Source organism: Physeter macrocephalus, chromosome 18 (assembly GCF_002837175.3).
Source record: "Physeter macrocephalus isolate SW-GA chromosome 18, ASM283717v5, whole genome shotgun sequence".
Lineage (NCBI taxonomy): Eukaryota > Metazoa > Chordata > Mammalia > Artiodactyla > Physeteridae > Physeter > Physeter macrocephalus.
The window spans coordinates 39,046,114-39,071,787 of NC_041231.1; the positions used below are offsets into that span (position 1 = coordinate 39,046,114).

The 25,674-nt window shown below is 41.3% G+C and overlaps 1 protein-coding gene across 1 annotated transcript in view; it reads right to left on the reverse strand.

Moving 5' to 3' along the window:
• The window catches only part of CACNA2D3 (calcium voltage-gated channel auxiliary subunit alpha2delta 3), a 798,772-nt gene that overhangs the window by 401,471 nt on the left and 371,627 nt on the right, over window positions 1–25,674 (reverse strand). Inside the window, exons 9-11 of the mRNA XM_055079897.1 lie at window positions 20,817–20,877; window positions 20,572–20,722; window positions 9,082–9,156 (exon numbers count right to left, since the gene is read on the reverse strand). Coding sequence (XP_054935872.1) covers window positions 9,082–9,156; window positions 20,572–20,722; window positions 20,817–20,877 — 287 coding nt within the window. The remainder of the gene's footprint in view (window positions 1–9,081; window positions 9,157–20,571; window positions 20,723–20,816; window positions 20,878–25,674) is intronic.

Consider the following 25,674-nt stretch of genomic DNA (forward strand, 5'->3'; position numbering starts at 1 on the left):
CCCGTGTCCCCTGCATCGGCAGGCGGACTCTCAACCACTGCGCCACCAGGGAAGCCCTCCTCTTTCAAATTTTTAAGATGAATTTTATCAAACTGTTTTAATTAAAATTATCCAGTTTTGATTTTTCAGGTCACCTAAATATTGGGAAACCAGAGTGAACTGTCGTTGGACTGAAGGTACACGACATAATAATCCCAGATGTCGCCTTCTAGAAGCCCTTCCATACCCTTTCATTAACTGCAAGTAGCATTACAGTGGCCACCAGGGAAATCGTCATAAGATGAAAAGGTAAGAAAGACATGATATTTGGCTGTCATGAGAAGTTGTCAGGATATATATGGCTATTTTGAGTGAAGAATGAAACATCCCAAAGGATTTGGCACATTTTAGTCAGAATTATTTAACTCACAGGATGGAAGGCTGGCAAAACGTGCATGCACACTGCCCACTGTACACAGGTTTATACAGGTCATAATCCCCATTCCTATTTCACAAAGAACATGAAAAAATGGCTTCAAAGCTGCCATTCAAGGGATTTGGACTGAACTAGACAGAGTAGTGAGGAATATCAACCCTGGAATCAGATAATTTCACTCACAATCGGGTTCAGGTTATCCTGATTATATTAAAATGTAATGCATGTCATGCTTTTGTTTTCAGTGTTTTGTGGGTCTTCTACTGAAATGAAAAAAAAAAATTTTTCAACCGGAATCCTCTCCCAGGTGGCTTATCTATTCATTCATTCATTCATTCATGCTTCTACTGAGCATCAACCTCATAGGTACTGACCTAGTTGCCCAGTCTTTTCCTTCTGGAAAACCAAGCAGGTCTGTCGAACACAGGCCTGCCTCCTTGCCACAGCTGTAGACACTGGGACCAGGCTCCTGGCTGGGCTGCTCCAGCCACTGGGGATGCAATTATGGATCCAGAATGTGCACCTGACCTTGCAGAATCAGAGTCCATAAGAAGACACATAGGGGAGGCACTGGAGGGAGTGGGGATGACTCCTGACACCATGTTCAAGGCCTTGGGTGCAGACTTTTCCACCCCAGGACTTCGCAGTTAGGTGAGGTGATGTAAATTATCATTTTGCTTTTTATGAATTTGCTAGTCTGCGTCACATCCACGATGCGAGTCCTTAATGTATGTGGCCTAACATCTATTTGATGACAGAAATGGAAATTGGTTGAAATTAGCCAAAAGAGCTCATCTTTGCTTAAAATATGCCAAGATTCCAATGAAAAATAAATGCTTTGTCTTCTGAGATTTGAGGTAAGAACACTGAAATCCCGTGCCATTAGAAACTGAGCTACAGTCAGCACCTTTTTTTAAGACAACTAAAGCAACCTAACACACATTGTTCAACTGCTTGCACTAATTTCATAAAGCCCCTTTTTAAGATCAACTTGTATACTTCATAATATTTTTAATTAAACTATTTTGAGGTAAGTATAGATCCACGTGCAATTGTCAGAAATAACACAGAGGGCTTCCCTGGTGGCACAGTGGTTGACAGTCCGCCTGCCGATGCAGGGGACACGGGTTTGTGCCCCAGTCCGGGAAGATCCCACATGCCGTCGAGTGGCTAGGCCCATGAGCCATGGCCGCTGAGCCTGCGCATCCGGAGCCTTTCAGCAGTGTATGGTATGAGTGATCCAGTTTTTCCACATCCTAGCCAGCATTTGGTGTTTTTTATTATTTATTCATTTATTTTATTCTAGCCATTCCAATAGGTGTGTAGTAATATCTCATTGGGGTTTCAATTTCCCTAGCTAATGATGTTGAATATCTTTTCATGAACTCACTTGTCACCTGTATATCCTCTTCAACAAAATGTCTCTTCATGACTTTTGCCCATTTTCTAATTATGCTTGGACTCTTGAGTTGGCATTATTTATGTATTCTTTATATACTTGTACTCTATCTATATGTACTTTACATATATTAAGTATATTCATATAGATTGCTAGTTCCAAACTATATCTTGGGAGAAGATATTTGCAAACCACACATTTTTTCATCCTTTCAGCAGGGTCTTTCATATAGAAAAGGGTTTTTTTTCAAATTTCAATGAGATCCATTTAATCAAATTTTCCTTTTATGGATTGAGCTTTTGGTGTCAAGCCTAAGAACTCTTTGTCTAGCCCTAGATTTTCTGAAGATTTTCTCTTTTTTTTCAAAGGGTGTCATAGCTGTACATTTTACATTTAAGTTTTTGATCCATTTGAGTTAAATTTTGATTAAGTTTCAGTGTTTCAGCCAAGGTTAAATTTTTGTTTATCTGTTTCCTCTTCCTTATGGATGTTCAATTGCTTTTGCACTATTTGTTGGAAAGGATATAGTCCTACATTGAATTGTCTTTGCATTCTTATAACAAATCAGTTGAGCATATTTGTGTGGGTATATTTCCGTGTTCTTTCTTCTATTCCATTGATCTATACGTCTACTCCTCCATCAATACCACACTGTCTTAATTACTGTAACTATGTAATAGGCCTTTACATTGGGTAAATTGATTCCTCCTACTTCCTTCTTTTTCAAGATTGTTTAATATTCTAGGCCCTATGCCTTTCTATGTAAACTTTAGAATACTCTTGTCTATGTCTATAAAAACCTTGCTGTAATGGACAGGAATTGCATTAAATCACAAAACATTTATTAAGTTCGCCATCTTATATGGGCCCAGGTTGTAGCATCCCAAAGCAATTACAATAGTAACATCAAAGATGACTGATCACAGATCACCGTAACAAATATAGTAATAATGGAAAAGTTTGAAATATTGTGAGAATTACCAAAATGTGACACAGAGGCATGAAGTGAGCACATGCTGTTGAGGAAATGGTGGCAATAGACTTTCTTGACGCAGGGTTGCTACAAACCTTCAGTTTGTGAAAAACACAATATTATTGCAAAGTGCAAAAAACTGAAGCAAAATAAAATGAGGTATGCCTGTAATTAATTTCTGCTCTTTATTATTTCCTTCCTTCTGTTTGCTTTGGGTTTATTTTGCTCTCCTTTTTCTAGTTTCTTTTGGTAGGAAGTTAGATTATTAATTTGAGGCTTTCCTCTTTAATATAAGAATTCAGTGCTATAAATTTCCCTCTGGATGCTGTAATAGTTTTGTCCCACATATTTTGATACACTGTCTTTTCATTTCCATTCACTCTTATATTTTTAAAATTTCCTCTAAGACTTCCTCTTTGACCCATGAATTATTTAGTAGTATATTGTTTAATTTCGAAATGTTTAGAGATTCTTCTGAAGTCTTTATGTTAATGATTTCTAATTTGATTCCATTATAATTATAAAATATACTCTATCATTTTAACTCTTTCAAAGTTGTTGAGGTTTGTATTATGACCCAGGATCTGTTTTATCTTGGGTAATGTTCCATGGGTACTTGAAAAGAATGTATATTCTGCTGTTGCTGGGTAAAGCCTTCTATGAATGGTATCTGTATCTTATTGGTTGATGGTGTTGTTCAGTTCCTCCATATCCCTGCTGATTTTCAGTTTAATAGTCTAGCAATTCATGACTGTGAAGTGTACAAGTGGCCAACTGTAACTGTAAGTTCTTCTATTTCTACTCTCAACTCTTTTAATTTTTGCTTCATGTGTTTTGAAGATCTGTAGTTTGGTCCAAACATATTTAGAATTGTTATTTCTTCCTGGTGGAGTGACCCTTTTATCATTATGTACTGTCCCTCTTTGTCTCTAGTATCTTTCTTTGCTCTGAAGATGACTTTACCTCATATTAATATAGTCACTTCTATTTTTTAATGTTTGCATAGTATATCGTTTCCCATCCTTTTACTTTCAACATACCTATGTCATTGTATTAGAAACAAATTTCTTGTAGTAAGCATATGGTTGGGTCATTTTTTAAATACCTACTTGGCCAATCTCTATCTTTGAATTGGTGTGCCTAGACCATTTATGTTTAAGATAATTAGTGATATGTTAGGGATTAAGTCTGCCACTTTATCTCTTTTTCCTGTTCATTTCCTCTGTTTCTCATTACTATTTCTCTTTTCTTACATTTCTGTGAGTTACTTTTTAAGTATTCGTCTTTTTATTGTTTTCTTAATGGTTGCTCTAGGTACTATAATATAAATATGTAATTTATCACAGTCTATTGGTATTAGCATTTATCACTTACAGTGAAATGTAGAAATCTTACTTCTAATTAGGTCCCTTTACCTTCCACACTTTCAAATATAATTGTCTTAAGAATTTCCTCAACAAACATTGGGCACCATCAGAGGATGCTATAATTTTTGTTTCAACTATCAAATATGATTTAAGAATCTCCTGAGGTGTGGAGAAAAGGGAACCCTCTTACACTGCTGGTGGGAATGTAAACTGGTGCAGCCACTATGTAAAATAGTATGGAGGTTCCTCAAAAAACTAAAAATAGAGTTGCCATATGATCCAGCAGTCCCACTCCTGGACATATACCCAGACAAAACTATAATTTGAAAAGATACATGCACCCCTATGTTTATAGCAGCACTATTTACAATAGCCAAGACATGGACACAACCTAAATGTCCATTGACAGATGAATGGATAAAGAAGATGTGGTATACCTCTTGCACTGTCGGTGGGAATGTAAACTGATACAGCCACTATGGAGAACAGTATGGAGGTTCCTTAAAAAAAACTAAAATTAGAATTACCATATGACCCAGCAATCCCACTACTGGGCATATACCCAGAGAGAACCATAATTCAAAAGGACGCATGCACCCCAATGTTCATTGCAGCACTATTTACAATAGCCAGGTCATGGAAGCAACCTATATGCCCATCGACAGATGAATGGATAAAGAAAATGTGGTACATATATACAATGGACTATTACTCAGCCATAAAAAAGAAGGAAATTGGGTCACTTGCAGAGACGTGGATAGACCTAGAGTCTGTCACACAGAGTGAAGTAAGTCAGAAAGAGAAGAACAAATATCATATATTAACACATATATGTGGAATCTAGAAAAATGGTACAGATGAACTGGTTTGCAAGGCAGAAATAGAGACACAGATGTAGAGAACAAACATATGGATACCAAGCGGGGAAAGCAGGGGGTTGGTGGGATGAACTGGGAGATTGGGATTGACATATATACACTAATAAGTATAAAACAGATAACTAATAAGAGCATGCTGTATAAAAAAATAGCATAAAATAAAATTCAAAAAAAAAGATGTGGTATATATGTGGTACACACACACACACACACACACACACACACACAGTGGAATATTACTCAGCCATTAAAAAGAATGAAATAACGGTATTTGCAGCAACATGGATGGACCTAGAGATTATCATAATAAGTGAAGTAAGTCAGAAAGAGAAAGACAAATAGCATATGATACCACTTATATGTGAAATCTAAAATACGACACAAATGAACTTATCTATGAAACAAAAACAGGCTCACAGACATAGAGAACACACTTGTGGTTACCAAAGTGGGGAGGTATGGGAGAGGGAAGGATGGGGAATTTGGGATTAGTAGATGCAAACTGTGGTATCATAGGACGGATAAACAGCAAGGTCCTACTGTATAGCACAAGGAACTATAATTTAATATCCTGTGATAAACCACAGTGGAAAAGAGTATGAAAAAGAATACATTGATAGGTATAAATGAGTCGCTTTGCTGTACAGCAGAGATTAACACAACGTTGTAAATCAGCTATGCTTCAATAAAATTTTTTTTAAATCTCCTGAGAATTAAGATACTAAATCATACTTACTTCTATATTTAACCATTTCTATATTCTTTCCTTTTTTCTTTTAAATTTATTTGGCTGCACCGGGTCTTAGTTGCAGCACATGGGATATTCGTTGCCATGTGCGGGCTCTTAGTTGCGGCCTGCATGCACCATTATCTAGTTCCCTGACCAGGGATAGAACCCGGGCCCCTGGCACTGGGAGGGTGGAGTCTTCACCGCTGGACCACCAGGGAAGTCCCTATATTCTTTCCTTTCTGAAGTTTCAAGCCTTTTTCTGTTATTTCCCTTCTGTTTGGAGAAATTCTCTAACCATTCTTTAAGGGCAGGTTTGCTGGCAACAAATTCTCATAGTTTTCCTTCTGAGCATGTCTTTATTTCTCCTTCATCCATGAAGAGTATCTTCACTGAATATAGAATCCTAGGTTGCCAGTTCATTTCTTTCAGTACTTGAAAAATGCTACGCCACTTCCTTCTGGTCTCTATTGTTTCATATGAGAAATCTGCTGTTATTCAAATTGGTAATTTAAATAATGTGTCATTTCTCTCTGATGGATATCACTTTTTTTCCCTTGTGTAATTATATTTAATTATAATGCCTTCCCATGGATTTACTTGGATTTATCCTATTTGGAATTTACTCAGCCTCTTGAACATGCATGTTTATGCCTTTCACTAATTTGGGGAGGTTTTCAGCCAATATATCTTCAAATATCTATCCAGTCCCACTCTCTCATCTCCTGAGACTTTTATGACATGAATGCTAGCCCTTTTGCTGTCCCACATGTCCCTGAGACTCTATTCGTTTTGTTCCAATCTATTTTCTCTCTGTTGCTCAGGCTGGATAATTTCTATTGATCTGTCCTGAAGTTTACTAATTCTATCTGCTGTCATCTCCACTCTACAACTGAGCAGATCCAGTGAGCTTTTTATTTTGGTGACTGTATTTTTCAGTTCTATAATTTCCACTTGGCTCTTTTTTATAACTCCTATTTCTTTACCAAGATTTTATATTTTTTCATTCATTTGAAAAATAAATGAAAAAGAATTCCTAATTGCTTTTGAAACAATTTAATTTTTTAAAAATTATTTTTTAAATTTAATTTTAATTTCAACATCTGATTCCTGTCAATATTGGCATCTGTTGATTGTCTTTTTCATTGATGTTGTGACTTTTCTTGTTCTTTGGATGACGGAATTTTAAATTGCATTCTGGGCATTTTGGATTGTATACAGCGAGACTCTGGGTCCTATTTAATCGGTTTTCTCGGCAGTCAATCTTTCTGCTGAGGTGTGGCACAAGGACCAAGTGGTTGTGGGTGGGGTGGAAGATCAACTTCCTGTTTAGCCCTGCTGAACGTGTGGACAGCTGGTCTATTGGTTGCTCCATTGGTGTTTGGCTGGAATAGGAAAGGTACTGTCACAAAAGGATTTTATTGTTAGGCCATTCTTTTCCTGGTCCTTTGACTAAAGGAAACAGGCTTTCCTTGGAAGTTTGTTTTTCTGTTTGTTTGTCTTTGTCTATGCCTGTTGTTGGCCCAGGTGGGAAGCTTCTGAAGTGCTCTATTTGGGGAACAGATTCTATTATAGAACAGATATTGATTCTATGGGAATTAATTAAAAACCCAGGGAACTCACCTCCATGTGTTTACGTCTAGGCAGTTCCCCTTCTTTCTACCTTGCAGGTCTTCCTATACTCGTTCGTGGGGTTAGGTCCAGGATTTTTCAGTTGTAAGGGGAGGGATCTGATTAAAATATGGCTACTCCATACTGGCAGAATTAAAAGCCTGGATTAGTTTTAATAAAAACGACTTCAATCTTCAACATTCATAAGTTCAAAGAAGATTTTAAATAAATTCTTAGCTCACTTTTTCTAACAATTTTTTCATTCATTAGACTTCATATCTCCAAATATCACACTGCCCTTGTTCATCGGGGAAGCCACCTGAAGGAAGCATTTTAAGCACCTTTTCTATTTAATGTTGTAAGCACCATCACTGGACACCTATTTAAGGCTCTGGGAGATATTACAATGCTACAAAATTGGGAAGGGGGTGAACTCTAGAGCCAGGCAATGGCCAAAGAAAGAGAAAGTCCCTAGAGAAATCTGGCTGTAAGTTTGTTATTTTTTTGCTACCTTGGCCAAAAAAAATACCATGAACAAACATTCCCTGGATACACCTGTTCTTTGAACTATAACGTACTTGTTTCTCTCTCCTAAAAGCAAAGCTGATTATAGTGGTGCTTCCCCCTCAGATTGAATTTTGGATATTAACTCTGGTATAATTTGTCCTTCTCACTCTGTGTTCCAGTTCTAGTGCATTTCTCCCAATCCTCTATCGTTCACTCCCTCAGAGGTGCCCAAACTTCTACCACCTGCATCTAGGATAGCACCAATGGGACTCCCTGCCCATTTGGGCCAGAGGTTCTTCCCAGCACACGCACAGTACATCACAGAGAGCAACCCTGGCCATTGTCCTCAGTCACCTCATGGGGATCTGCTCTCCAGGGGAGGAGCATTATTTTATTGTACTCACATGGCAGGTACAACAAAACAATGTGAGTAATGATAGCTATGAGTCCCAGGACGTGTGACATTGTTGCAGCCCCAGCTACACTTTCAACCTAAATTGTCATTTGGCCCTGTAGGGTGATTGGTGGTGGCTATGATGGTTGTACTGACAGATTTAAGGGTGGCCAAAGGAAAACAGAATTTTATAGAAATCCACTGTGCAAATTTTCCAAGAATGCTCCAACTGGAAAGGAAACTTGTATCCCATTTCCTAAGTTCCTCCATTAACATACCTTCCTTTTGTTCCAGGCAATATATTTATGAAGCAGGCAATGCTCGGAGCATTAAGGATACAGCAGAGAGTGACATTGTCCCTATCCTTGTAAAGCTTACCTTCTAATCCAGGAGTCAAGTTACCCCAATATCTATCCCAACAGTTATTTAATCAATTTTATTAAGTGCAAGAAGAGATATAACAAGTGGGTTCAATTTTCTTTGAAATTCCAGCAAGAGCCATATTCTTTCAATGGTGTCAATATGGGTGAAAAGCACAACACAGGATGTGCTCAGAGCAAAAGAAAGAAAAATCAATGTGATTGTTTCAGAACTAGTGAGCATCTGAACTCAATATAAGTATTTTATTTTCATGATTTTATTTGGGCCTCTTCATAAATGTTCTACACACTGGGGTTCCAAGGCCCCAAATGAAAGGGCAGTACATTTGGTGAGTTTCTAAATACTAGGACAGAATTACTGTAATTGATCACTGTGAGGGAGATGGGTGTGCCATGACCCCTGATGCACCCGCCCAGTGGCAGGCCCTACCTCCTTGTTTGTCCTGTCAGCTTGCACCAACGTTCCATTCAGGCAAGGTTCCACGTAGTGAAGCTCCTCGTTATACTGCAAAGGGAAAAACAGCCAAGAGGAAACACTTAATTAAGCATTTGAAGGGTACACAATAATTTAAGGATACACACACAACAAACAAAAAAGCAGCACGACCACAGGCTCAATTCATTTACATAAGGTGACTTTCTCAATCGGTGCCCCTAAAAAAAAAATTGTGCTTAAGTGCAAAGACATACTTTCTTCATTTCTTGTTTGAGGGGGAAACTTGTAGAGCACATATTGGTAGATGGCAGTGTTCAGGGTGTACACAGTTAACTGATAATCCTTCAGCGGTGACTCCAAACATAGGGGCTCCCGGGGCATGGCTAACAGTGCATGGTCCAGCTGAGATCTAAAGAGCATTCCACAGAATTCCCTGGCGGTCCAGTGGTTAGGACTCTGTGCTTCCACTGCAGGGAGCACAGGTTCGATCCCAGGTCAGGGAACTAAGACCCCACAAGCCGCATGGTGAGGCAAAATAAATAAATAAACAGCACTCCAAACTTGGGCAGATAGGGCTCCAGCTCTGCCTTTGGTTTCATGGAGCTAAGGAACCCATGTGCAGGTCACATATGAGTGAGTACAAAATGTTGGAAAGGAGAGGCCTGGATGTTCCCCTATAAGAGGTTTTGCAGGTGTTGGTCAGAGCACTGAACACGCCCAGTGACACCGCTGTCCACACAGGCCAATGCCAGCCTTCCCATCATTTTTGATTCCAGAGTACCCAGATTATGAAAGCTGGTTTTTGTCCAAAGCTCACAGCTAGGAAGAGAAAATTTGAGTGGTCTTATTTTAATTTCTCTCATCAAGCATGGTTCTCTGCACTGTAGCTAGATTGGGACGTTCCCAAACACAAATCTCATCATGCCCCCTTCTTGTCAATGCCATTCAGAGCTCCCCACTGCTCTGCACAGGAACCTTCCCAGGGCTTGGCAGGGCTCTGGCCACTCGGCCCTGTTGACCTTTCTAGCATCTTCACTCATTAGGCCCTCCCCATAAACTCGGCACCAACCAGCCCTAATTCCCTTTCTGTCCTCTGAGATGACCCATCTTTTCCTTCAGGCCTTCCACAACTGGGTCTTCTGCCTGAAGCCCTCCTTTGGCATCTCCCAGCTGACACCTGTTCATCCTCTGGACCACCTCACTCCTGCCTCCTCTGGGAAGCTGCCTCTGTTGCAAGAGAGGCTCCGCTCCTATCTATTCCAAAATTTTAATTGCCTGGTGCCTGGATCCTTCATCACAATGTGGGATCATATCAGTAGGGTCTATGTCTGGTTCCTCAGTGTATTCCCTGTGACAAGCACAGGGCTGGACCCAGAGTAGGTACTGGGGAACAATTTGTTCAATGAGAGTATCATGGAATTTCCACTTTAGGGACCAAAGGCCCAGCCCAGAGCTCCAGAGGGAAGGGACCAAAACCATCTCTCACAGGGCCAGCCTGCGAGCAAAGTCTGGCTAAGAAGTTTGGACTTTAAGCCTACAAGCAGTGAGAACCATAGGCTGTGGGCAGGGGGGTGGGTGAAATAAAGAGATCAGCTTGGGACAACTACTCTGGACACACTGCAGGGACAGACTGCAGAGGACCAGACTGGCAGCTGCTGCAACAGTGACTAAGATGTATCAGATTTCACCTACCAAGATGCTTAATAGCAAGTAGGGGTAGTGATAACCCTAATATTTGCAACTAAGTGTTAGTGAGCAATTCCTTTATCTAGACACAGGCTAGACTTCATTCACAGGATACCTCAACCTCAGGTAGTAAGTATTTCCAATCACTCCCCCTTTACAGATGGGAAAACAGAGGCCGAGTAAGGATGATCAACTTGCCCAAAGTCACTGAGGAGTACAGAGGGTGGAGTCCAGATTCACACCCAAGCAGTTTGACCTTCCAACCACTGACCCTAGGACCTCAGAGCCCCCAATTTATCCTCTCTGGCCCCTAAGCCTATGTTTCCTATCAATCTGACTTTTGCTCTCTCTTTAATCTTTGTTTTTAGTCACATAAAACCATCAGAAAAATTATAGCTCAGTGGACTTAGAGCTGAGATGAGGCATGGAGAAAAAATAGATTTATGCAATTCTGAAATCAGCTGTCGACAAATGGACTGTCATCTCAGGATCCAGGAAGCAACTGCAGAGTCTAACCTCAAGAAATGCTTCTCCAAAATTCTCAGTCCAGGGAATTCCCTGACAGTCCAGTGATTAGGACTCCGCACTTTCACTGCTGAGGGCCCGGGTTCAAACCCTCGTTGGGGAACTAAGATCCTGCAAGCCGCACAGTGCAGCCAAAATAAAATAAAATAAACAAAACTCTCAGTGCATATAAAACTGACACTGGAAGTTGCTGGGGAAAAAAAAACCCAGCCATTTTTCCTCTCCTCCACCTCCCTCACTGACTGATTTGGTTCAGGGTGATAATATGCCCATTCCTAAAGCTTAATTCCTTTCATTCCTGAAGCATAATCAGTCTTAGGCAATCACAGCTATTTGGTCCCCCTCTGTTGGATACAGGCTTTCATAGCATGTCTCCCAGCTGGGGGTGGTCAAGTAATCCATTCCTAGCCAATGAAACATAAGGGGTAGTTTCCTGGGCAGTTTCAATGAAATTTCTTTTCTTGCCATTAAAGGAAAACTCTTCTACATCCACTGCCTTCCTTCCCTCTTGAGATGCTATTGTGGAGCTGCAGCAGCCATTTTGCAACCATGAGGCTGCAAAGGTTGACAAGGTTAAGAATGGAGAGCAAGGCTCAAGGAAGACAGAGCACGAAGATAGAGACAATGTGGGTCCTTGTTGACACTGTTGAACCACTGTGCCAAACTGCAGCTGCCTTCCTTGAGGCTTCTTCCATGAGGTTATGAAACACCTATAGACTGAAGCAACTTTTATTCAATTGTTCTGTAACTTGCAGCCGCAAACTTTCCAACTCCATTTTCCAGGTAAATTTTAAAACTTTATCTACATTCTACCTGATACACATTCACAATGTTGATTCCTGGGGTTCTATATTCTGAGGTAGGAGTCAGGATACTTGGGTCCAAGTCCCGCCTCTGCCATACACTCAGTGTGTGGCCTTGGGGAAGTCACTAAATCTCTCTGATCCCAGATCTTACGCATAAGGTGCTAATTCATCTTCTGTTTACCCTCCACGGGCCCCTGTGAGGATCCAATGAGGCAAAATACCTGAAACTGCTTTGTTATGTAAAGGCCTGTATATGTGGGGGACCAGAGAGGGGCTTCCAAGTAAAGAAGACCAAGAAGTTCTTGCCCTCATCAGAGAGGAACATGTGCAGTAATCAAAACCATGCTCGCTGTCACTGTGCAAGCCCTGGCCACAGTGGAGGAATCTGCTCTTCTGAACCCCCGCCAGCTTGTTAGTGGCATCATCCAAGCTTGCAGTTAACTAATTTCCCTTGACTGCATCAGGACAAAACTATGCTGAGCAATCTGGACTGTATCACCAAAGGGAACGGGGCTCAGCCGTCTGTGTGAGGGAATGGTGCACGCCAAGCAGCTGTGCCAAAGAGGCCCATGGGCTGTGTATGCTCACCATGCTACCCAGCACTCCTCCAGACGGGGACACCAAGGGTGCCCGGCATGTAGAACTGCTCCCAGGCTCCCAGCAGTTCTCCTTTTGGAAACCTTTCCATCTCTGCATTTTAATGGATGGCCCCTAGATTTCCACTTTGTGAAACAATGTGAGATGGCCAAGTCAATTTACATCTGAAGATCTGGTCACCTCCAGTCCTAAGATAGAATGGCCTCCTTCAGCTCTCCTTCATCCCTACTTAAACAATCAGATATCAGTGATCTAACAGAAAAGGATGCAATGCACATCATCATTAGCCAGATGCAATGTTCTTCTGCCATTTGCTTTTGCTCCCTCCCACTACCAAGAGTGAACCCCAGGGAGGCACTCAACCACCCCCTACTCTGCCCAAACATTTCAGTCCTTCCTGCAAGTTTCTGGGAAATGCGAGGAGTATCTTAGCAGGATAGGAGAGAGCCCAGGCAGCCCTAGAGATGGTCTAGCCAGCCCACTAAACATGTGGTGAGGAGATGGACACAGAACTTTCATCCTTTAAAGAACTTAGAATCTACCACATAGACTCAGGGCCTCAGTCACTGTCAGTTTCCTTCTCCCTTTCTCCTGGCTGGTTGGCTCTTCTCCTCTGATTCACACAAGTGTAGAGCAGTAGAGCTCAAGCAACTGCAGCAAACAGGGTGGGTTCAAATCTGGGCTCGGACACACACTAGCTGGGTGACCTTGGCCAAAGCATCCCCACGCTTTGGATGTCAGTGTTCGTTTTGGGGGGATGGGGATTGTAACTGCATCTTTCTAACGAACTCAAGGTGAGGATGAAATGAGATGGTTCAGTAAACAGTCAACAGAGAAGCCGCATGTAAGAAAGTGTCTGGGTGTACAAGCACAAGAAAGCAAGAAAATATTTATGTGAGTGTGCTGTGTGCTACACAGAAAGACTGACAGCTGGTACTTGCTAAGTAGGAAGGGGTGTTGGGGCAATGGCCCTGATTTACTCTTCGGAACAGGGCTCACGTACCCCTGACCTCTGCAGAGAGCACAGACTCTGCATTCGTTGGAGAGAAGTGCTGCTTCAGTAGGCACATGTGACTCTCTAAATACCTGAGACAGAAACCACCACATTGTGTGACTGTACACTGCCCCACCCCAGGCCACACTCTGAACCCTCCCAATAACCTGGGTCTTTGGCAGACAGGGAGCCAAGACAGAGCTGCCAGCCTACTGCCAAATACCAGCCGGGAAGGTATCTGCCATGAAACCCTTTGTTTGTTTGCTCCCTGAATATTAACTAAGCACCTGCCATGTGTCAGGGATATCAAACACTGGCTAAATTTGCACATGATCATCACTGTGGAGTGATCATGGACCACTTTTTCTTACTTTTATTAGTAAAAGAATGTGCTCAATAATGTTTGCTTTTCTTTTTCATGACAAAAAAGTGCTTATTTGTGATGCTGCCATGGTCCATCCAAAAAAAAAAAAAAAAAAAAAAAAAAAAAAGCCTCAAGAGAAACCCATGCTATTCAGGCCAACTACCAAACTCTAGGCTCCGACAGCAAGGAATACATCACCATCTGCCTTTTCCTTCCTTTTGCCCAATCTCTGGAAGTACTCCCAACATCTCGCATTTTAAAGGCACAGCAAAATCCTCAATGGGAATTTTAATGATGATCTAAAAGAGGAAAGCCAAGTTTCATTCAATGAACGGCCAGAACTTTTGGGAGAAGAACCTAAAAACAAAGAACAAATGAGCTGGGCTCACCCACCAAGATTCAGGCAAGCTTCGGCATTGGTGTAGAACAGTGTCACATGTTGGTTCATGTAAATCTCAGCCCAGAGACTGGAGAGCAAAGGACAGCTGACTGGGCTCTGGATGATACTGGGGATTCTGAACCCTGCTTAACGTTGGAAGCTGGACATGATTAATGAAAGCAATGCAGCTTTCAGGCCTAACAAAAGAAGATCAACAGTTGCATTTAAGGATAATGAGGAAAGACCTCATGAAGAAGGGAGAGACTTTAGGGAACATGTGGACACATCACCCTGCAGCAGAGACTCCTTCCATGTCTTCCACTGCCTTCAGGGGATGTACCAGCTCCTCTACGTGGCTGACCAGACTTGCTTGATCTGGACTGCCCCTCTCAATGCAGTACCATTCTTTTCCCCATCACCCCCACCTACCCACTCTCTCTGCCTCCCACATTCACCACCACTCCACTATGTCCAGTCACTGAACTCCTTTCGGTCAAGCCAGCCAGGCCTGTATGTACTTCCTGGGGTTGGGAGAGAACTTACTATAACCCGAAAATAGCACTTTCCTCCTCAATTGTTATTCTCCTTTTCCTGCCCTACCTCATTGCATATGCCTGGCTAGTGCCTACCCATCTTAAAGTGTTCACTTTGTCATCGCTTATTCCAAGAAGCCGTCACTGAGCCCCCCGTTGGCTGCATGTTCCAGCTTTGTGCTCTCTCACCATCCCCGCCCCGACCCAACCCTCTGAGACTGCTCTGTCCACACGACTGTGAGCACCTGCTTCCTGGTTGCATCCACATCCAAAGCACACACATAAACACAAAACCTCAAAGTCCACGCAGGAAGACAACCTGTCTTCCTCATCTACAAAAGCAACCTCAGTACTTAACTCTTAGCACTCAATAGTATTTGTTGAATAAATAAATAAACAGAACAAAGAAATGAAAGGCAAAACTGAAGATCACTGATGGAAAAGATTAGAAACAAAGCCAAGAGAAGGAAAAAAAATAGTTGACACAAAGACAAAAAAATAAATAAACTAATATAAGAATCTCTAGCCTCTTTGAAAACAGGTAATAAAAGTTTTAGAGAAGCCTAAGTTCCACAAAAAAAAAAAAAAAAATATATATATATATACACATATACATAGAATTAAAACACTGGCATGCTTATACAATGCAAGAATCTGATGTAGAATTGCTGGAACTCCATTAAATATTTTTATGGTTTTATTGGTGCACTTTTGATTAAATAACCTTTAGAATGAAAATGTGTAGAGTTTATGTAATGAAGCAGATGAATCCACAATATTTTCACCAACACAAGGCATCCCAGGGATCTTTTGCATTACAAAAGCTTCCTGTGTAATTTGAAACACGACTGGACATAATTAGCAGTACAGAAAAAATGAGCACCGAAAGAAAATACCATCCTCATACTTTTAATACGGAATCGATTACTTTAAAAAGCAAATCCACAGCAGGCAAAACACTGGAGAAACGGTTCTAAAGAAAATTCTGCAAATTAAAACCAGGGCACCAGAAAGTTCTGGGTTGAACTAACAAATGATGCTCTTCTCTATTCAACTCTGCACAAACACGGGCTACAGGAGGCATTTAAATTGATTTAACAATATCAGCCCAGTTAATACTGTGTTCATTTAATGCATGGCTTAGGCTTCTGTAAAATCATTTTTCTAACTTCAGCATGGAACAGAATTAGCACCCTCATTTTTATGATAATATTGTTAATCTAATGCATGGCTTGGAGTTAGACTTCAAAGTGAATCAGAAAAATATGGCTTTTCTCTTGTCAGAGACATCTCTCTTCATGCACCAGAGGTCTGATCTTAAATTTTAACTTCAACTGCACAAAATCACTCTCATATTTCAACTATTCTTTCATAATTCAATCATTTAGTTCATTGGTCTTAGATTGATTTTGCAATATCCTGCTCAGGAAAACTAAAACAAGTTTTAACATTATCTTTTCATGTTTATTCTCTGGAAAGATCTGGATTGGACACTTTTCAGAATACTCTATAAGATGCACTTAGCAATGAAGTTAATACAAACATGCAAACATGGCTAGAATGGGCAAGGAAAGTCTTTTCCACCATTTAAATTATTTTCCTCCCTTCCCCATTATGGCACTGAAAATCAAATGGCAATGATGAATTAGATTTGTACAAACAAAAAACCTACAATGTACAAGAGCTTCCAACATTAAAAATAAAGATTGTATTTTTTACTTTCTCTCTAAAACACTGAAATGTCTCCTCAAACATCTACCCAGCAAGCAAGAGAAAACTGACAGTGTAATGAAGGGTGAAATGATAATGTCCTCTCCCGTAAATGGAATCCAGCCAACTAGGACAATGCATTCAAACAGATTTGCAGGGCATTCTGAATGGAGTTTCAAATATCCCAGCCCCCTGCACTTCCAAGAGCCTGCAGTGGGGTCTCCCTCTAGATGGGGGCAAGTGACCATTTTAGACAGATGGAGGAAAAATGTACATCATATTACTAGAGCAATTTTGCCACTGTGGAAATAGGAAAAGGAGATGGAGGGAAAAACCACCACCACAATTTGGCAAGGCAAAACTGGTGAAACACACTTTGGGTTGGAAGAGACAATTCAAGGGAATGCAAATGAAGACTTGTCAATTACAAATCTACTATTTAGGACCCTCAAAATATTGTTGTTATGGATTGAATGTTTGTGTCCTCTCCTTAATTCATATGTTGAAGCCCTTAACCCCCAGTGGGGTGGTATTCAGAGATGGGGCCTTTGGGAGGTAATTACGGTTAGATGAGGTCATGAAGGTAGGGCTCTCGTGATGGGATTGTACCCTGATAAGAGGAGATGTGAGAGAGCTTGCCCTCTTTTTCTTTCTGTGTAAGCACAGGGAGAAAAGGCTTCGTGAGCAGACAGCAAGAACGTGGCTATGTGCAGTCGGCTACGTGCAAGCAAGGAAGAGAATTCTCACCAGAAACCAAGTCCTGCCAGACCTTGACTTTGGGGTTTCCAGCCTCTAGAACTGGGATAAAATAAATTTCTGTTGCTTAAGCCACCCAGTCTGTGGTATTTAGTTATGGCAGATAGAGCTGACTAATACAGTTTCTAAGTATGCAAACATTATACCCTGCTTAGTGGACATTCTGATAATACCTAACTCTGTGCAGACCCTCCTTTGGTGCAACAATTTCACTTCTAGAGTTTATTCAACAGAAGCACACCCAATCCTGCAAAAATATATGGATGAGTCCATTCACTGTAGCACTCTTGAGTAGAAAAGAGATTAGTAACAGCATAGTGTCCGGCAAAGGGGGACTGGTTAAAAAATTAATGCCAACTATAGAGGATGGAATGCTCTGTTCTTCAGATACACTTGATACAATACAAGTATAGAAGCAAGTTGCTGAATATTCTGTAAAATAGGATTCTATTTTTGTGGGAAAAATATGTGTTCATATATATACAGAAAAATTTGTATGAATATGTGCCAAATGGAAAGGGAATGGGAACATTTCTGAGTTGTTTAAAATTTTTACATATGTTGCCTATATTAAAAGCAATCAATACATTAGTTACTGCTAATTAGTGGTTCCTTTTATGACCTCAGGCTTTTAATATAAATTCAAACATATTTGATCCCATTAAGGGAGTAGAGTTCATGATTTTACTATAGAGGCTTCAAATGAAAAAGTTCAGAGTATCTTTCTAGTTGTCGAAATAATTATGTAAATAGCCTTGAAGCTGATCATTTATGTTGAAAACTAACAAACAGATGTACAGTGAGGGTTAATGGGCCTTCTAATGGGTTTCTTTATATAAGGGGCCAATTTGGGGTAAAAAAGAAATTTTTTTCCTTAACTGTTCTAGAATAACTGGCATGTCTACTTTTAATTATCTTAATCACCCTCTCTTCATTATTGAGCTGACACTGTTTGTATATCTTAATGAATTTACAGAGATTATTTCAATCGATTGGTTTTGTTAACAGAACAATAAATCCTGACTGATAAAGGATTCACAATGTAATTAGCTAGCTCTTCTTATTATGCAAATTTCTGATACTTCTGTAATGAGTAATTAAAGATTAAAAAGAAAGATAGTCCCAAATTAGCTGCTTCTTATCTGTAAATGCTTCAGGATGTGTGGGGATCAGCCCACGTTCACATATTCACAATAAGCCTGATAACTAAAGTAACTTTTCTTGATTTGGAAACCCAAAGTTCTGTCTGAAAAATCTCCTTCAAAGAGCTATGCCTGAGGCCATACAGTTTCACAGTAAGATGGTTGAGTGGTTCAACTACATTTTCTTCACTTCTGCTCAGGAAACAGGACAAGGGGAACCTGGACAGTTTCTGAGTCCTCACTGTGCCACTTTTTCTGAGTGTGTGACCTAAAGGCAGTAGCTGCTACCTCCTGGTGCCTCTGTCTCCAGGCTATGCGGTACAGAGCTGGGGTGAAGATCCAATGAGATCGTCTACACTGGGACACTTGGCAGTGATGCTCCATGGAAAGCAGCTGCTGGTATAACTCATTCAACAAGGATTTAAATTACTATTTGCCAGGTACTGTCCTAGGCACTGGGGATAGTTCAGTGAATAAACAAGACCAACCTCTGTTCCCATGGAATTTATTATTCTCTTCCTTTTCTTCTTTAGGGCTTTTTAAAATCTGAAGCTATTAAATCATGGTGCCCTGCTGTTGTGCCTTTTTGCTCCAAGTCTCATCAGAAGCTGACAGGACACTAAACAAGCAATCCCCTCGGCAAGCCCAGAGTCACTTCAATACCCATGCCCTCTGCCCAGTGAACAGAAGTGGATGTTATTAAAAAAAAAAAAAAAAAAAAAAGTGGATGTTATGCCCATGCAGAAGGCTGCCCAGAAATAGGGTTCCATGATGACACACTCTGCTCAGGGGGCCAGAGAAGCCATGCAGACACAGGAACAGCATTCTTGGACCATGTCCATGCCACTCATTCTTCAAATAGCAGCCCTTCTTTCATACCCTAACACTGGCCTCCTGTGTACCAGCTTGGGTTATCCTGGCAGGGACCCTGGGAGCAATGTGACTGCACCTGCATCACAGCTGCAGGCTGAGGCACAGACTCAAGTGGTTCACCCCAAGACGCGGCATTGTATGTGGCCAAATTAGAATTCAAAACTAAGTCCCATCCCTGAAGCCAAGCTCTGTCTTCTCACCGCACTGCCTCCACTGCCTGCTGCAGCCACTCCGTGTCCCAGATAGAGGTGATGTGGAAAAGCACAGGTGACCATCACACAGGAGCACCCAGCTAAGTATTCAAGGAAAACAACCAGGCTCACTGTGGCTAACATCTTTGGAAAAGAGTGGGAGGGAAATAAGGAACATGATGAGACTCATACCATAGAAGGGGGGAGAAGAGGACAAAGAACTGGAGAGGGACTCCTGAATTAGTGCTCCTGCCCAGGCAGTGTGTTCATGCCCGGGCTTGGTTCCCGGATCTCCCACTTCCCAGCTCTGTGACCTCCGCAAGTTACTGACACTCTCAATCCCTGCAACCTCACTTGAGAAAATGCCAAAACCACCCCCTACACGCTACAGCTGCTGTCAGGAATGAAGATAATACCAATATGAAGAGTAAGGAAATGGCACACAGTAGGCACTTAATAAATGCCACTTTTGTTTCTGAAGCTGAGATAAAGTACTCTATGAGCCTTAAACTGCTCTCTACATTTTCGTTGTCTTACCATCATGATTACTATTACTATCATTGTCATCAGACTAACCTAGCTTAAAATTAATTTCCACATGAGAAAATCTAGTAGTGTAAGGAAAATCTCGCTAGGTCTAATTCCCCAAGGTTCTGAAAGGGTTGGTTCTCCGGGAAAACTAAATCTGGTGCTACTCTTCCAGATAATAGTGCCTGAGTGCTAGGTGAGAAAAAATGTGCTCAACTGCTTTCCCAGTCCCCGAAACCCCTCCAATACCACGATTCAGTGAACTCACGTGGGACCAATGAGACCTCATCCTAGGGCATCTAATGCTATGTATACAAAAGCAACAAGAATGTTAACTGCTTGCTGATAAAAGATCACATGAACTCAAAGTGCAAAGAAAGCACAAAACAGCTGCAATTACGGCAATTATGTTGAAGAAGTCGTCATCCCCCAGCGTATCCAAAATAGATGAGACTGTTTGCTTTGCGATCGTCAGACGGAGCCCTTTCATGCTGCCACTGACATCCACTAAAATGACCACGTCTTTTGGAGAAGTCGCTGCCTGGATGTACCTAGATCAGAGGAAAATTAAGTAAAAATGAATCCTGAATCTCTCTGCAAGTTTTCTCTTTTAAAAAATAACTAAGAGGTTTGACCATTTCCTACCATTTTCGGTTCCTGCAGTCAAAGGCAATGACTCCATTCTCATCTGGTTCCCATTTAATCCCTAGAAGAAAAATGGAGTTATAAGAAACCCAGAAACTTCAAATATTTATTCACAGCATTTCAAGGCTGCTCTGCTTTGCTGACTGAATGAACAGGGTGAAAAATCACATGCAAACACCAACCCTGGAGCTCATCACATGCTCCATCAACAACTCTGGGAAGGTGCTTTAGGGCTGGAATACCATAGCAAACACGGCCTTAGCTCAGGCACTCCAAGATCTGCTAGAGAGTGGTGACATCTTTAGTAACCCACTGTCCATCAAGAAAGGACATGACTCCAGCCCCTTCCCATGGCTAATGATAAAGTTAGCCAAGGTCATTTCTCACTGTCCTTCAAGTTGCTGGACCTAGCTGCATCATTCATGGATCTCTGAGCAGAGTCAGGCCCCGCCCCTGGAGCCAGATAGGTAATGTCTAGGTCACAGGGGGTAGAAAGCATTCAAAATGTTTCCATCTCAGAACATACACAAGTCTGTTCTCTTTTCAGTTCTGTTTTCTCTTGGCCTTCTACACTGAAATGAAATAAAATGGCCCTAACTATACTGCATAATAAAATGAATTTCAGTCTTTGAAGCCTGGGGGGTTTTCTCCTTACGTAAAATGGGATCCAACATCCTTAGTCTCATGGCTTGCAGACTGGTCAGGATATGTCCAAGGTTCACATGCTCTATTTACAATTTAATCTTTATGAATAAACTTTCATTTAAAAAGAAAAGGGTTTGCTGCCTAAAAATAAGATAGAAAATCATTGTTTTCAACCATCAGTACTGCTCAGGGATGGAGGATTAGAAACACAGATTTTGGAGTTAAGAAAATAAAACAGAAAAATTATTTTCACAGGAGAAAATCCTGACTTTGATTGTAGCATTGAGATTCTCCTTTCCAATTAATAAGGGCCAGTTTTCTGGACCACACTGGGCCAATAATAGGCACGTGCTTAAGATAACATCACTAAATTATTCCAGAGATAATCATGAGATGGCAGCTTGTAAACCAAAGAGTCATTTAGTTTTGTCCTCCTTGTACCTACATTTCCCACGTGCAAATGGACCTAATTTAAAGGTTCTCTGTAACAAATTGGAAAACAGAAGTATGAGAAGCCATTGCCAACTGAAGGTTATAAGGTAATGAAGATAAAATAAAAGTGACATGATATATTGTACACTAAAGGAGAAGAATGCAATTTATTTTAAAAACATCTGACATACTACATTTGTATAAAGCCAAGTACAGCCAGGATGACAGTCTTCACACATAATGAAATTATATATATAGTGAGGCTAGGTAATGTTCCAATGTGTAATTCCACAAAGAACTGGTTTGAGTCCAAATAAAGAGAATTTTTTTAATGTGTTGATGCATGGTAGACATTCGGTGGACATTCTTTGAGTTGAACTGTGGCCAGTGTTTTTAGACCACAACCATATCTGATCATCCTCCACCTCACCCCTACTCTGCCACCCTTCCTCCATCACAGCCCTATCACCATGTGCTCCACTGGGGGAGAAAACATGCAATTCTGTTTTACTGTCCTAGCATTTAGGCCAGGGCCTAGGAAGAAGGAATTAATGACACTCAATGCTCTCCTTTTGGATTGAGGTCCTTTCCCTGCAAATGGGCTTGTAACTCCACCCATGCACTGCTGAAACTTGGTGCTTTTCAAAAAGGCTCTAGGGAAAGAATCCTTCCTTGCCTCTTCTTAGCTTCTGGTGGCTCGCAGCAATGCTTGGTGTTCCTTGACTTGTAGCTCATCTTTCCAATTTCTTACTCCGTCTTCACGTGGCTATCTTCCCTCTGTGTCTGTATGTCCTCCCTTCTCATAAGGACACCAGTTACATTGGATTTAATCCTAATCCAGTATGATCACATCCCAGCTATATTCGATCTATTTCCATGAAAGGTCACATCTGAGGCTCCAGGTGGACATGAATTTGGAGGGACGCCATTCAACCCACGACATGTAAAACACGTAGGACTTGTAAAACAAAAGTGAGGGGTGGCCACAGGGTAAAGAAGATTGCTCCCGGTCACAGAGAACCATGTCTGCCAAGGTATGAGAAGAGCATGTCAAGTTCAAGGAGCTGAAGGAAGGCTGGTGTGGCTGTGCAGAGAGGATGTCTATAGCAAGGAAAGAGCCTGGATGACAGCAGGAACCAGGAGGCCCATGCCCTTCCTGGTCAGGACAGGAGGTACACACTAAGGGGATGAAGACAGTACCTCAACACAGTTCTAGGCACAGCTGCCCTGGATATAACAATAAAGGTCACACTTTGACTCAAAGACAGGGCTGTATGGGCCCTGGAGGATCATCTCACCCACACCTAACCTTTGGGCCCAAATCTTCATTTCATAGCAGGGACTCCAAGGCTCTCAAAGTTCAACAGATTTTCCTGAGATTTCTAGTTAGGACTGGGACTTGATCTCCCAAATCCCATGCCACCACTCTCTTCCTTACAGGCAGTATAAGGAGGTTCCATGAGAATTTGCTGTATGTTAGTGTGAGTTAAGTACATAAAAGTAAAACTGATTTCCATGCCATGGGAGGAACATCTGAGGGTCTTTAATCTGCTTATGTTCATCTTGAACCTCTGCTGCTGGGGCAGCAAGAGGCAGCATTTACCAAACTAATCTGACCATTGAGCCCTTCCTTTCCCAAGAATCTCACAACAAAATGATTTAGGAGACAACCTTCAGGAAACCCTGTCCCAGATGGTACTATCTCTCCTAGGACATTTCAGCATTTTAGTATGTAATTTTTTGTATACACAGATATTTTGAAAATGTTCAAGTAATCAAATCCCAGAGAAATAACAGTTGGTTCCTCTTAAATCTCTGAGATCCAAGGAACTGTCACTTAACCAAGGAGTACCCTCAGTGAGCCATATCATTTCTGGAAGTGTCAAATGCCTCACGGGACCCCACCCAGGCTGGCTGGGGCATAAATCTCAAGACAAAAGGAACAGTGCAGTTCAGCAGCAGCTTTCACTGCCATTCAGCCTTCTCTCGGCGGCACTCCAGACTTCATGACCAGCATCAGTGATGCCTAGCCTGCCTTCCTCAGCTTTCACAGGACAAGGTCCCAAGGTCCCTGAACGTTCATTCAGCATATCCACAGGTGAAACTGAAAATAATGTCAAAATCTCTACTGCAGACTCAAATGCTCAAATCTGATTAAATGTAAAATATTGTGCAATATTCCTATATACTATTGTTTCTCTCCCAAAGGCATTATAAACTAATATTGGAGGGAAATTAATTTCATCTAAGGCAACATATGTCTTCATAATCTTCTTGGCACATGAAAATGAAGAGTAGGGCCAACAGAGCAGAGCCTAACTCAGCATCATCTGAAAGTCAGGTGATTCAATGAATGTGTTCCCTGCTGGAGCTGGCTGCAACTGGGTTTCTGCCACTGGCAACCAAAATCTCTGATGAATGCACTTCCCCACAAGAGGGAGCTTCGCGAGGGCAGTGACCTTTTCTGCTTAGCTCACCATTTTATCCTCAGGGCCTCACACAGGGCTTGGAACAAAGCAGGAACTCAGGACACACTTACGTAAGAATGAAGGAATATCCCTTCTGCTTATGACATTTACACTTACCACTGATTCATACTATTGTACCACTCTAAACATGAAAAGAAGCATCCTAAAAAGAAAAAAAAACAAATCCTAGCAAAAAAAGCCTATGGATCCCTCATCTAACAATCATGTTATGTCCAAGAAACAAGAGGTGTACTCTCTGTTCAGAACCAAGCACTGAGTGAGCACTGACATGTATCAGGGCAGTGAAGCCCTTTGGAGGACTGTGACCTATGTCTTTATTCACAAAGAAAATACGCAGAAATTTTACAAAGTCAAAATTCTGCCACCAATATCATAAAAGAACTGTAAGCATTTCTGAGTCAACTATGCTGATTCTGACTGATAAAAATCTTGAACATAAATTAATCTCTCCAATTAGAGAAACCCTTTATGGGGATTTTCTTTTGTTATGGACTGAATGTTTGTGTTCCACCAACATTCATAGGTTGAAGAACCCTATGTTCTGGTATTGAGAGGTTATTTTCTTTGGGAGGCAATTAGGTTTAGATGAGGTCATGAGAGTGGAACCCCCATGATGGGATTAGTGCCCTTCCAGGGAGAGTAAGAAACACCAGAGCTTCCTCTCTCTCCCACGTGAGGACACAGGAAGAAGGCAGCCGTCTACAAGCCAGAAAGAGGGGTCTCACCAAGAACCAAATCTGCCAGCACCTTGATCTTGGTCTTCCCAGCCTCCAGAACAATGAGAAATAAATGTCTGTTGTTTAAACCACCTAGTCTGTGGTGTTTTGTTACGGCAGCCCGAGATGACTAATACATCTCTATTATCAGATTTCAAATTTGAAACTTTCAATTTAGTTTGAAGACTTCCTGCTGGTGGAGACAACAGATGATCTGTGGTTTCTTCTTATTTGCTCCACCTTCATCCAAATGCCACGTGGTAAGATGTCTTGTGGCTTCCCTGATGGATCAGCCCCCCACCATGCTCTATTTTCACAACATCTGCATTAAATTTACTCTCCGTTGAGTGTACCAAAGCAGATTGCAATTTGGTGACACTGGAACTTTAATAGACCACTGTTTATTATAATGTTATCTTTAATAGAATGCTTATTGTTTAAATTTCTGTGAACTCCAGGAGGAACCACGCATGCCCTGCTGAACACGGCTCTCGGGAAATGTTGAATAATCTGGCAAAGCAGGCACTCGGCAGGCAAGTCTCAGGGGACAGATGCTAAGTGCAGGGCAAACAACTC